General features: G+C 41.2%; 2 protein-coding genes across 13 annotated transcripts; one reads left to right on the top strand and one right to left on the bottom strand.

The window, feature by feature from the left end:
• The first annotated feature begins 2726 nt into the window (after nt 1-2726).
• LOC4342398 (WPP domain-associated protein) lies at nt 2727-12333 on the top strand. Of its 11 annotated transcripts, none has more exons than XR_010742763.1 (14): nt 2727-3096; nt 3791-5778; nt 6081-6207; nt 6656-6757; nt 6992-7089; nt 8523-8558; nt 8814-8899; nt 9028-9147; nt 9248-9305; nt 9386-9619; nt 9820-9904; nt 10746-11089; nt 11340-11408; nt 11601-12333. XR_010742763.1 is itself a non-coding variant. In XM_066312738.1 (6 exons), exons 1-5 carry the CDS (start codon nt 3079-3081, stop codon nt 7073-7075), a joined length of 2319 nt encoding a protein of 772 aa, XP_066168835.1. In that variant the 5' UTR covers nt 2727-3078; the 3' UTR covers nt 7076-7089; nt 8341-8469. The 11 variants fall into 11 exon arrangements, 2 of the variants coding, with proteins under 2 accessions (XP_066168835.1, XP_015646841.1); XR_010742765.1 differs by having other exon boundaries at nt 11340-11441; nt 11601-11808; XR_010742764.1 differs by having other exon boundaries at nt 9028-9280.
• Nucleotides 8674-11069, bottom strand: LOC4342397 (uncharacterized). 2 transcript variants are annotated; one of them, XM_015791357.3, is made up of 7 exons: nt 10786-11069; nt 10442-10586; nt 10158-10349; nt 9854-9982; nt 9427-9596; nt 9111-9241; nt 8674-8893 (listed from the first exon to the last, which is right to left on the bottom strand). In XM_015791357.3, the coding sequence occupies exons 1-7, from the start codon at nt 10988-10990 to the stop codon at nt 8810-8812; spliced, it is 1056 nt and encodes a 351-aa protein (XP_015646843.1). In that variant the 5' UTR covers nt 10991-11069; the 3' UTR covers nt 8674-8809. The 2 variants fall into 2 exon arrangements, with proteins under 2 accessions (XP_015646843.1, XP_015646842.1); XM_015791356.3 differs by having other exon boundaries at nt 10442-10589; nt 10786-10990.
• Nucleotides 12334-12498: the final 165 nt, after the last annotated feature.

The raw sequence follows: 12498 nt of genomic DNA, 5'->3' as shown, positions 1-12498 counted from the left end.
GTATGTGCTGACAGAATTACAGTATAACAATATTTTTTTTCTGTTATAGTCAGTATTGGCAGCATGGATTCTAAACGTACAAATAAAAAAGAACGGGAAGGATTGCTAATGCATCATAGCATCCATCAAAATGTACAATATTCTGCTGAATGTTAGCCCAGCCAATTTCATCTCCCCAGCTGAATTCAGAAGTCAGCATTGTTACAGAAGGAAAATGGTAGTCTCAATATCTTGCATGATTTCTGCTTGATTTATGCATTCATGTTTATACTCCATATCTTGCATTCTCTCCCAAAGCATTTGCTGCTGTCTCCCAGCTAGTAACTGGCTAACTGCTCCATCCAACTTGCTGCCTTTTTGTCACTTTTCCCTTTTGCTGTTGTTTCATCTGATGCAACTGCATCTCCTGGTCTCCATGATCTGTAAAGGCTGTGCAGCTGGGAAACAGATCTTCCAGCAGGTTTCAGGTGTTCTGTTGCCTTTCTCTGCTTCCCTTTCTGTTTCTTCTCAAGCCACCCATGCAAAATATTGTTGAATGTTGACTGTGGCAGATTTACAGTAGAGCTACCTGTATCTGTAAAGGTTTCAAAACAAGTCTTTGGCTGTGCTTAGATACAGGGGTGTAAAGTTTTGGCGTGTCACATCGGATATACGGACACACATTTGAAGTATTAAACGTAGTCTAATAACAAAACAAATTACAGATTCTGCCTGTAAACTGCGAGACGAATTTATTGAACCTAATTAATCCGTCATCAACAATGTTTACTGTAGCACCACATTGTCAAATCATGGCGTAATTAGGCTTAAAAGATTCGTCTCGCGATTTACACGCAATCTGTGTAATTAGTTATTTTTTTTATTTATATTTAATACTCTATGTATGTGTCCAAACATTCGATGTGACATGGTGCAAAATTTTGCCAGGGGATCTAAACAGGCCCTTTGATTCAAACCCTCATAATAATTTGTTTATTTTCAGTAAGACTTGAAAATTTTGTTGAGAAATGGGAAAAAGCAGAAAGCTTGATGCAATTCCTATCTTAAAGCATACTAATTCTTAAGTAGATCCATTTGGTGAAGACCATGGTAGGCCGTGTTGGCAATAACAAAGGCACATGGTTGGCGATGCTACCCTTGTCTCACCTGCCAGTATGGACAATGCTATTTCTCTGGATCTACGACAGATCAGATCCAAATCCAGTATTTTAAGTAAATGTCCACTGAACCCGTAATTAAATATATAGAATCGCAATCAAAATTTCTCGATGGACTGCTATAAACCGTAAGTTCTGTTTTCCCTGGAGTCTTTTTTCACAGAAAATAAATTAAACCCGACATTTACATCCAAACCCTGAAGTCATGGATAGATGAGACTTGATTAAATGTGTCACCCGGAACATATATTCCCTCCATCTCAAGATATAAAACCAGTTTAAATTTGTAATATTATGATGTGTCACATCCGGTTAAAATCTTTTATTTTTAGAATAGACGGATCATTAAAATTGAGTAATAGTCAAAGTTAAAAATTGTTTTGATTAGTAGTGAAGTGTACTTGAGAATGGAGGAGTACCTAGGATACATGAGTTTCTCGGAAATATCACAACAAGTTTAATAGAAGCGTTCATTGCTAACTATTAGTCTATCTGAAAGCCAGCATATATATACGAGAACAACAACTTAAAAATTTTCTATGACATAGCGCAAAAAAAGGGTCCAACTCCAATCCCAAAAATGCCATGGAAAAGATGGCCACGTTAGGCGGGTTAGCGGGGGGGGGGGGGGAGAGAGGGGATCCATTCCTCTCTCACCCTCTCCCCATCTAACCCAACTGCGTGGATGGAGCGGGCACGTGTCGAGGGTCGAGCTCCCCCTTGACAGTCGGCCAGCGGTGTGGCACCGACGAGGTGCCTGTGCGTCGAATGTGCGTCGAAGGTTTTCGATGATGGCAGTAGCAGAGTATGCATGAGCTTAGTTCTTTGGAGGGACGAGAATTTGGGCGAAAGCTCTGCCTTCGGGCCGGCAACAACGACGTCTGCGGGTGCCGCTTTCCTCTTGGGGTGTTGCTGCTTTTTCTGGTCTTCCTCATTTACTTTCTTCAGATGAAAACCTTGTCTTGACTCCCCGGGACAGGTGACAACGGCATTCTTGATGTCATTCCTTTCTTAGAGGTGTCGTCTCGAAGATCTCTTATTTCGCTATCGCAGCGGGTGTTGTTGTAGACGCGCACGGTTTGGTTGTATTTTTTTTTCTATCTATAGTCTTTCAGGACTATAGATTTGTATTTTTCTCTTGCTATATTAATATTTAAAACTCGCATCGTCTTGTGCGGTTCATTTTTTTTAAAAAAAGCCATGGAAACGGCAGCTCGCGGACCAGCTGGATGCAACGCCCAGCCGCCCACTGCTGTCCCCTACTACTACTACGACCCGACCGATCCAACGGCCACCCTCAAACCCCGCACGAATCTCCACGCTCGCGCGCCCCATCCAGCTCAGCGCTCGATGCCCCCGCTTCCACCCGTCGCCCCAACTACTCCACCGATGGGTGGGCCCTGGCAACGTGGGACCCACCGCTCAGTGACCGGCCTACCCGCGTAGCCTTGTGCTACTACTCCCACTAGTCTACCACCCCCGCGCTCTCCGCCTCCCAACGCGCGCGGCATGAATATTTTATTCATTTATTATATTGTTATTATTACCCTTTTACCCCCCCGGCTTGCCACTGTGCGAGGTGACTCGACTCGTTCATCGCTTGCTTCGCTTGGCTGGCCGCGAGTGCTGCGTCATCCTCCTCGTCGTCTTCCTCCTCGCGATCGCTGCTCGATCGTCCACTGCTCCCAACCAAAAAATTTACCGCCTCTCTCTCTCTCTCCCACGATTCACCACCACGCGCGATCTCCTCCACTCCACTGCCGCTGCTGCCCCTTATCCCCAAACCCTACCGCTGCCGCCGCATCCTCCCTCCCTCCTCGCCCGCCCGAGGCCCGACGCTTGCGGTTGCAGGCTGCAGCGCAGAGGGAGGCGAGCGGCGAGCCCACGGCGACGAGGGGGGGAGCTCAGGCGGCTCCCGTCCATGGCGGGGATCCAACCCGTAAGCTGCTACTGTGTTTTCCGCTCACTGTGAATTTTATTTTATTTTATTTGTGCGTTCGGTTCGTTCATCCGAGGGTGCGGTGCGATTCGGGGGGTTGCGTTGCGCCTAGGTTGTGGTACTGGGGATGCTTCGCTCCGCTGCGATTGCGGAAGGGTTTTTTTTGGGATCGAGCTGCGGGAATCTGCTGGTTGGTTTGTGGGGGAGTTTGGAGGATGAGCAGAGTGAACCTGTGAACGAAACTGCCGTTAATTACTCTGCTTCACCGCACTGTGACCTGCGGTTACTTCCTGCATTTTTTTACTGCGGGTTTGCTTGGTATCTGCATTCTGCAATGAATAGAATGGAGTGGGCAGTGAAGTATCTAGTGTTTTTATTTTTATGTAGGGCTTGTGTTCTCTGTTAGTATTGTTAGCGTCGCCTGTTGCTTCGCATACTGCTCTGGCGGTGGAGCTCAGCTTCTCTGAACTGCTATTTTGCCAATCAGTATAGCCAGGCAAGCAGTATCTGATAGTTCTAGGAACCCTGTTTTTTTGTGTTCAATCACGACAAATGCCTGTGTGACCATGATTATCACACCCATTTCTGATGAAACCGCATTGATTGTTTTCGTAACAGATGCTATTGTGCTAAGCATGTTTCATCGAATTTTAAATCTATTTTATACCAAATCTTAAGTTTGAAAATGTTGCAGGTTTTGGATGAAAGAATGGACCCATTTACTGGTAGAATGATTATACCAGCCTCTACTTGCCAATCACGATGTACTGCTCACAATGATCTGTCCTTATTCAGCGGGCCATTGATTGACAGAACGTCTTCCTCTTCCATTAGTGAGTTTAACAGCGAGGCTGAAAAGTTCAACGATTTGGAAGTGCCGCCACCATGGTTGTTGTCCTACCATCGCAGCTGTGATATCGGGAGCAACTTTGAGGCGTTTGCAACTGTAATGTCACGGCTGCGCCAGCACTTGTTGGATGCAAATGTAGAGATTAATTACACGGAGTACTTAGATTTGATGAAACTGGAAGTTGAACAGCACCTTAATAAGCTCAAGGAGGATATAAGGTTCCTGAAAAGTCATAGCTTGGTCCATGATGGTGATGCAAATGGTTCATGCCCTATGGTGTGTCACCATGGGAAGCTTGTTGAGATATATGAGGGCTTCAATGGCTTCAAGCTACTTCTGGTTGTGGTGTTCCGGCAAATCAAGGAGATGCTGAGCTTGTTCAGTGCTTCAATTCGTGATCTCCAGTGGGAACACGAGATGCAATTAGAGGTCACCAGCATTATGATCGGAGACTGCATTAAAAGCCTTCAGGATGAGCTAGAGAGGAAGCTGTATGAACAAAGTTCCATAGTGAACACTCTGAAAAAGAATTGGAAGGAAACTGTTGTTCAGTGTGGTGCTATCCATGAAGAACTGATTGACATTGCTGATATGCTTTTACCTTCAGAAGAAGAATCAAATATTTTGAACAGCAAGCATGAACATTTTGGTAACTGGAGTAGCGGATGGAAACACAAATTCTTTGGAAAAAAGTCAGGGGAAGAACGCACGCCATCTTCCAATGAGGAAAACATCAGCTCCGCAACTCAGAAATCTGTATGTCCCAGAGAAGTTATTTCAGAAAAATCTGACTTCCGGCATCTGAAGGGTATGAATAGAGAAGAAATGATAAAGTACTTCAGATTTGAGATTAGTAAACTAAAAAGGCTACATGAATTGTCATTGCAAGAGAAAACCGAAGAGTTGTTCAAATTCAAACGGGAAAAGGGATCATTGGCTCTTAAGTATGATCCTGAATTCGAGCCTTTAAGAAAGAAAGTTCCTGAGATCATTTCAAGAGTTGATCAAATCATTTTGAATACCATAAATGCACCTACAGCTTTCAGCACTAATCAGGTACTTGAGGAAAGGGGCAGATTGACTGGTAGAATTGATTCACTATACTATGCAAACCAGAATCTTCGAGGTTTGCTTGCAGAAAAGATGAAGGATATTAAGGATTTATCACGCCAGGTTTCTGATGCCAGCAGGAAAATGTCATTTCAATTGTCACTGGAGGAGAAACTTTCAAGGCAGCTCCACAAAATTAAAGGGGACTATGAGGATCTACACATTCAAAGCACTATTAGAGATGAAGTGTATCAAACTGTTACAAAAAGAATGTTTGATGATTATAGGAACAGCCTGCAGGACCCTGCACTAACTTATCAAGAAAAAGTGACTTCACTTGAAGCTGCACTCTCAGAAAAGGAGACGGCGTTACGTTTAGCTAATGAAGAAAACCAGAGGTTAAAGGAGAAGTTGTCAAAACAAGAAAAGGAGCATGGCATCCAAAATAACCAGGACTATCCTGAGTTAATCAAACAAGACAATGAGGAAATGATACTCCGTGATATCGAGATGGAGCCTCATGTATCACCTAGGAGATCATATGCCATTTCTGAGCAGAATGCAGAGTATGAGGAGCTCATCAAACTGAAGCAAACTTTAGAGATTGCCTCAACTGCCTTGAAGGAAGTTGAATCAAACGAATTGGATTATAATGGTATTCTAGGTAAAAATGAGCAAGAAAAGCAACTAGAATTCATTTTGGTATCCATTATGGATTTGTCAAAAGAATTTGTGCAGATTGAAAATAAAATGTCAGGGGATATGAAGGGAAGTGAAAAAGGGTATGTCCATCTATCTTTTAGTCTTTCTAATTACTAATCTCCTGAGCTGCCTAGGCCCTGGTGCTCATTTTTCATGCAGAACATAGTAAAACAGCTCAATTAGGCTTTCTTTATGATAATATTATGCTTAGTGATCTGGTTTTATTGAAGATCCAAATATAGGTCATTGGTTGTGGAGACTAGCTGTACAATAATGCCTATAAAATCCTCATGATGACTGCAACTTGTGATATGGGATTGCTTCAATATATAATCGTAGTCTTCGTGCTAGCACAAACTAATATGAGTATTGTTGAATTCAGGCCTGAAATTCTGGGTTATCAATGCAAGCATATGGTACAGCAGGCACTTGTGCTAACAAAGAAGGGCCTTTGGTATAAGCAAATGCTAGACACAAGACGGTCTCAACTCCGAAAAGCTGAAGCTGAGGTATTTCTTTCCTAATATTTACTAACATGTGCTTTTTTTAAATCAGGAGTCAATCAAAGTTTCAAAAATGGTAATCCTTTTGTGTTCCATTTTCTTGACTATATAGTTCTATACAAAATGACTTTATTGATTGTAATGATCAACACTGCATGCTCACGCCTTTTTGTTTGTCAGCTCAGTGCAGTAACCTTTTATGTGCTTCTTAATTAGATTCCTTCTGTGCCTTGCTCTTTCTTTTAGTCTGATTATTGTTATCTCAGATTGTTCCCTTTTTCGTACACAACTCTTCGATATCCTACATGGCAGTGATCTTTCTGTGACCATTCTAAAGACTCAGTTACTGTTTAACATTAGGCTCTTTGTTTGAGTGTGCTTCCAATTGATTGAAATGACACTTTGTCATTCTAAGTTAATATTATAAATATTTAATTGATTTTATTTGATTCAGGTTGACGTTTTAGGAAATAAGGTTAGCACACTCTTAAGTCTTGTTCAAAAGATATACGTGACTCTCGAGCATTACTCTCCAGTATTTCAGCAATATCCTGGGGTAAGTTAAATTTCATGTGACCAATTCTAACTTTCTATTCTTCCATGGTTTGAATCATTTAATTTTTTTTTACTCCTTTGGTATTGGTGCTTCTTTAATTGCAATGACTACTTTTAGCTATTAAAGTTTATATATTCACAAAATTAATGTTAATATGCTTCCGTTTATATACATAGAATAGATCATTTATATTCACAAGAGTAATATAATTCATACTTGATGTTGTGTGTGCAGTTGCTAGATGCTTTCTTGAAGACATGCAAGCTTGTTGCAGGTTTAAGAAGTAAACAAAAAGAGGACTTACAGGATACATCTTAAGTTGGAGCAGCTAGGTAAGATGGTCTTTGTTATCCATCATTAGTATCCGCTTTTAGCACACGTGCGGGACTGGGAGTGGTTAAAGCAGTTAATCGTAACCGCATTCTCTAGACTCCACTTGGAAACAATCCCCATACTTTACGTATTGTTTGATAATACACGATGTATCAAAATTGCCTTGTTAAAACATCAGGAAGATGTATCGCGGTATTCTTTGGTCTTAGGACTCTTGACCTTAAGTCTCAAACAAACTTGTCTAATACTACCTCCATTTTTTAATATATGACGCCATTGACTTTTTAACAAACGTTTGACCATTTATCTTATTCAATTTTTTTGTGCAAATATAAAAAAATGTCATGCTTAAAGAACATTTGATGATAAATCAAGACACAATAAAATAAATGATAATTACATAATTTTTTTGAATAAGACAAATGGTCAAACGTATATCAAAAAGTCAATTATGTCATATATTAAAAAACGGAGGGAGTATTCAGTAATATTTATGTTTTTACTACAAAATTACTGTTTATGACAGGCATTAACAAGTGCTTACTATTAATCTACCCTTGATATTTTTACAGATAATTTAGCAATATTTAGTTGACAAAGGCTTTAGGATTTCTAGTAGGATAATTGATGCCATGGTGGAGGAGCAACATGTTTCAAGCATCTGAAATCTCTCCATGAGCAAATCGACCAAGCGAATATGCAGTCATTATGAAATCAAGGGGATTCGTCAGACTCAATTTTGGACCTCTAGGTGAAAGGCAGTTGCACCGCATGTAGGTATCTGATTTATAGTAATGTGTGTGTCTAAAGTCTAGATATCATGTGGGTGATGGGTGCAGTAACATCGTGGAAGCACATTGCCTCACTCCACAGATGGTTTTGTAGGTTTTCACCCTGTATGGTGTATATAGAAGTTAATACTGAATAGCCTTCTGATGCAGTGATTACGGTATGTTTAGTTCGTAATCGGTGAGGGTTGATAGCATTTTTGCCTGCAGCCTGTATAGAAATGATGTTTCTCTTAGTTGTATACTACACATACATCATATTGTAAGAATTCACAGCTTCGAAGTAAGTTATTATTTCCTTATTTTTTGGGGATTAATTATGAATACAACGGGATACTGTCATGTACAATATTTGCTGATTGTTTTGGAGGCAAATTCAAACTAAATTTTGTAATTTCTTTATAATTTGGAAACTGAAGTTGCGATTATTTGAAATATCAATTTCAATTGTGTTGTTGCTAGCTCGCCTGTCCAGTGGCCTAAATTATCAGGTAGCCTCATGCTCATGATGCAGTTGAAGGTTTTCTTGGGGGATAAATTTCACTCTAAAGTGTGCAGTTTTTTTGTAAACTGCAAAGTGAAAGTTGGGGTTCCTACACTATGTTGACACTAATGACATGCAAATTTTGGTCATCATTTTGCAGTTTTGGTCGAGCAATATTCAACATTTCAACTGCATAGTAAGTGATGTTGCTTTTCTTATTGCCCTTATCTGTTCATAGTCTTGTGCTGCCTGTGCGTGCTTCCTGTTAAAGTTTAGTTGATAAATTGAAATTTTCATTTGGAGCAAAACTCTGATTCTGGTTACACTAGTTTCTTTATCTTTCTCATGATGGTGCTTCTTGAAACGATTACAAATATCCAAAGCAACTTGGTGCAACAAATGCAAAACACTAATGTAATATACAAGAATATGATGGAAGATCACATTCTAGGCAACAGTCCGAGGACTACCGTCTAATTCACTTGCTACAGCATTCCATGCCAACAGTGCTGCACCAACAGCTGGTTCCACCTGCAGGTAAAGCAAATATAAGCTGATGAAGATCAATTTAAAGATTTCGTCATAGAATCCAAAAGATATGTGATGTAGCTGAATTTCTTCCATTTCTATTTGAATCGATCTTAAATTTTACTCAATCATTGAAGATAGAAGAATCTGAAGACGATATCTTGTAGTAGTCATTATGATCAAAGGCAAACTATTGGTGCAATTCTGCATTTGTGTTCACCTTGGGGTGTATTGGATAGGCTCCTGGATAAGTTTTGGTAACACAATCTATCACTTCTTTTCCAATGTCCCATCTCTTGTTTGCCATGAGAACTTTACCAACCATAACAAGAGGAAAATGGTCTTTTCCATCTGCAGAAGCATAAGCATCTTGTAACATGTTTTGTTGAGGTAAAGCCAATAAAGGAATTTTGAGGTATTATTTATTTTTTATGAGCACTAATTTTTCTCGTTTTCCGTTTTTATATCTGAAATTACTGATGACTTTTGTGCCAGGCCAGTTATGCATTTCAGTTAGAAAGAAATCCCTATCTCACCTTCACCGCTCAATTCAAGTCTTTGCACTACAGCCTTGACACTGGAAGCTAGTTCACCAACTGAATTGTGCAAGATCTTGTTTGCTACTTCATCACCAGCTTCAGCAGATTCTACCACAACCGGAAGAAGGTCAGCTATTCGCGCCCAAGATTGGTCTTCATATGTCCAGCTGTTGTGTGAAGAAGTAATCAGGTAAGTAAATGCTATCTATGCTCGGTGATTCATTTGCTGAAATATATTTCCTGTGATATTATACTCTTCAATTATCATCATTATGTGAAAGAAATGCCATACAAACATTTCAGCTTGATAACCAAGTTCTTTACACCATAACTTCACCAACCATAATCAAACTATTACTTATTTGTGAAGTATGTTCTTTTCATTTGCAGTAGAACCAACAAATTGAGTGAGCTAAAGGATTACCCTATCAATTCGTCTGGTGATGCGAGTCCAAGGAAGTCAAGGATGCTGTTTGTAAGCGCTGTTTCAGGACCCCGACCATCATAAGCCCTCACTACTGCTGTCAATGCCTGTGCTGAAATCCCATATGCACTGCACATGCCACACAGCTAGAATCAGTAATTGCCGCTGAACCAATTTCTGAAATAAACTTATGGCAGACACAATGAGCATGAATTAGTTTCACACAACCGAATTCCAGCCACATGGACCTTCACTAAAATGCAAACCTTTGAGCTATATTCATGTACATGAACTGGTTACTGACCTGCCCCAGTCACCCAGAACTGGTCCTGCACCTGCTGCTCTAGCTTCTCTGCCATCTCTGGTGAAACCATAGGCTATGGTCCCAGTTCCTGCGATCAACACACATCCATGGAGCTTTCCCATGGTTCCACTTGCTAATGCCGCTACCGCATCATTCTCTACAAACAACTTGACATGACTTGGAAATATCTCCCTAGGAAACAATAGGATTTGCTGCAATAAGGTTTTGTGAATAGCTGCAAATCTTTCCTGTTCTGTTAAATAAATAGTAATAAGTAGGCAAACCTCAGCCAGTCCAGCATTCTTTGTTGATCAATCGGGTGATTAACGCCAGCCACAGCCAAGCAGACAGCACATACATTTGATCGTCTCCGGCGTGCCTTGAGAAGAGCTTGAGCCATCACTCTTTCCAGTGTCTCCCTTGCCTTATCTTCTGAACATATCAAAGCAAAAAAAAGGACAAGTTCTGATTTTTGGCCTAGTTTTCAACACATTTCTACTACTTATCTACAGATCATCACCATGTGCATAACTATGATTCTATGAAAACCATGTAATACTGAAATTTTGAATAATTTTGTGGCCACAGAAACTTGTACAGGAGTCCTGGCATGCAGATGAGATGATACCTCCAACAGAGTTGTGGTTGGAGCAGCCGGCGACGGCGCGGGAGAGGACGGGGAGAGGGTCGGCGAAGGGCATGGCCGCCGGGATGCAGACGCAGACGGTGTTGCCGGCGCCGCCGTCGACGCCGAGGATGACGCTCCCCATGCGCGGGCTCTGGCTCTTCTCCATGTCCCATATCTCACCACCCGTCTTCGTGTACCTCTGCATCTCTGCGGACACCAACAGCAGCTAGTGCTAAACAAACAAACTGACACAGTGACAATGGAGAAGGATTTCTCTTGCTGTCACCTACAAGTCTGCAACTAGGTGAGTGCAACCTTATGGTTATATATATGTACGCGTTAGGTGCACCAACACATTGCATCATTGTGTGTGTGCGCTTCGTCGAGGAGAAAGGGACAGGGAAGAAGAAGATGATATAGGAAATATTAATGCTGCAATTGAAGGGCGGCTGTCCACACGCTCGTCCAATGGCGAGACGGCCGGGTTAATTTACATGTCTACGCCGGACGTCACAGGCTTCTAATCTCGATTTGTGGTTGTCGTTTTGCTACAGGATGTTACTGATCGGCGTTTCTCCGGCTGATGTTACCGACGGCAGTGGGTTAGCATACTCTCAATTATGGTATCAAATCCTGAATCTTGAGAGCACTTTTGGGTATATTTGCATTTACAACTGCATTCTTGTGCTTGGGTAAAAACTGACATCAATTTTTACATGTTAAACTGGCAAGTTCGAGTTTATATCTAAGTGTTGTTAATTTTCATCTGAAACAATACATGATCTTTGACTTTCTTTTTCTGAAACTTGCAACAGGTGACAAATTCAATGCTGGTTGGTTTTGCCTTTTGTATGTCCGAAGAGTTGCATGATTTGCATCAGTGACATGTCGAAACTGTGCTGCAGTCTAGCATGCATATGCTCCAGCTCTACTCACAAAAAAACTCAAACCATTTGTGCTCCAAATGGCATAGTATTTTGCTGTCAGAAACGGCATGCAGATTAGTTCAGCACTTCAACGCTAGTTTACTTTTCTTACGCCACATTGTCCAACACCCACTGCCATCGGTGACGGACAAAATTCCTCTTCCCAGAAGACCTGCCTTCCATTATTATCAAGACTCAAGAGGACTTAATCCGTATTATATGCAGCTGCAAGAATACATATAATCTCTGGTCGTTGTTACCATTGTTTTTGGATTGATCTCAACCCCTTGATGGCCTCTTCTCCTGCCAAATGGCTGATTTCCATGGCACCACAGCTACAGCCTATAAGAGTACAAGACATTCAGGAGGAGACAAGTGAGCTGATGACATTGGATAACTTTCTAGCTTGCGTCCAAACAAAAGCAGAGAAAACTAGCGTATCTTGAGCAATCTGTCAAGGAGTTAAATTAACCTCAAACTGATGTTGCTAGCAGCAGATATGTACTATCCAGATGGGGTTGCACTTTTGTACTGCATAGAGTATGATCAGATAATGTGTAGCCTCATGATCCAAATGGCTCCATCGGATCACAAAATGCCTATATCGGTCTGTTTGGTCTCACTCTCATCTTTAGGACTGGAGCACAATCTTTCAACCATCTTGCAGGATTGGAACACAGTCTTCCAACCATCTTGCAAGATCATGATTCAATTGTGGAACAAAAAAAAAACATATATATTCCTTTGGGTGAAGAGCTTATTTTTCTTTCTTGGCCCAAGACGCTCT

This window comes from Oryza sativa, chromosome 7 (genome assembly GCF_034140825.1).
Source record: "Oryza sativa Japonica Group chromosome 7, ASM3414082v1".
In the NCBI taxonomy this organism is placed as follows: domain Eukaryota; kingdom Viridiplantae; phylum Streptophyta; class Magnoliopsida; order Poales; family Poaceae; genus Oryza; species Oryza sativa.
This window is presented reverse-complemented; position numbering and strand designations above follow the sequence as displayed.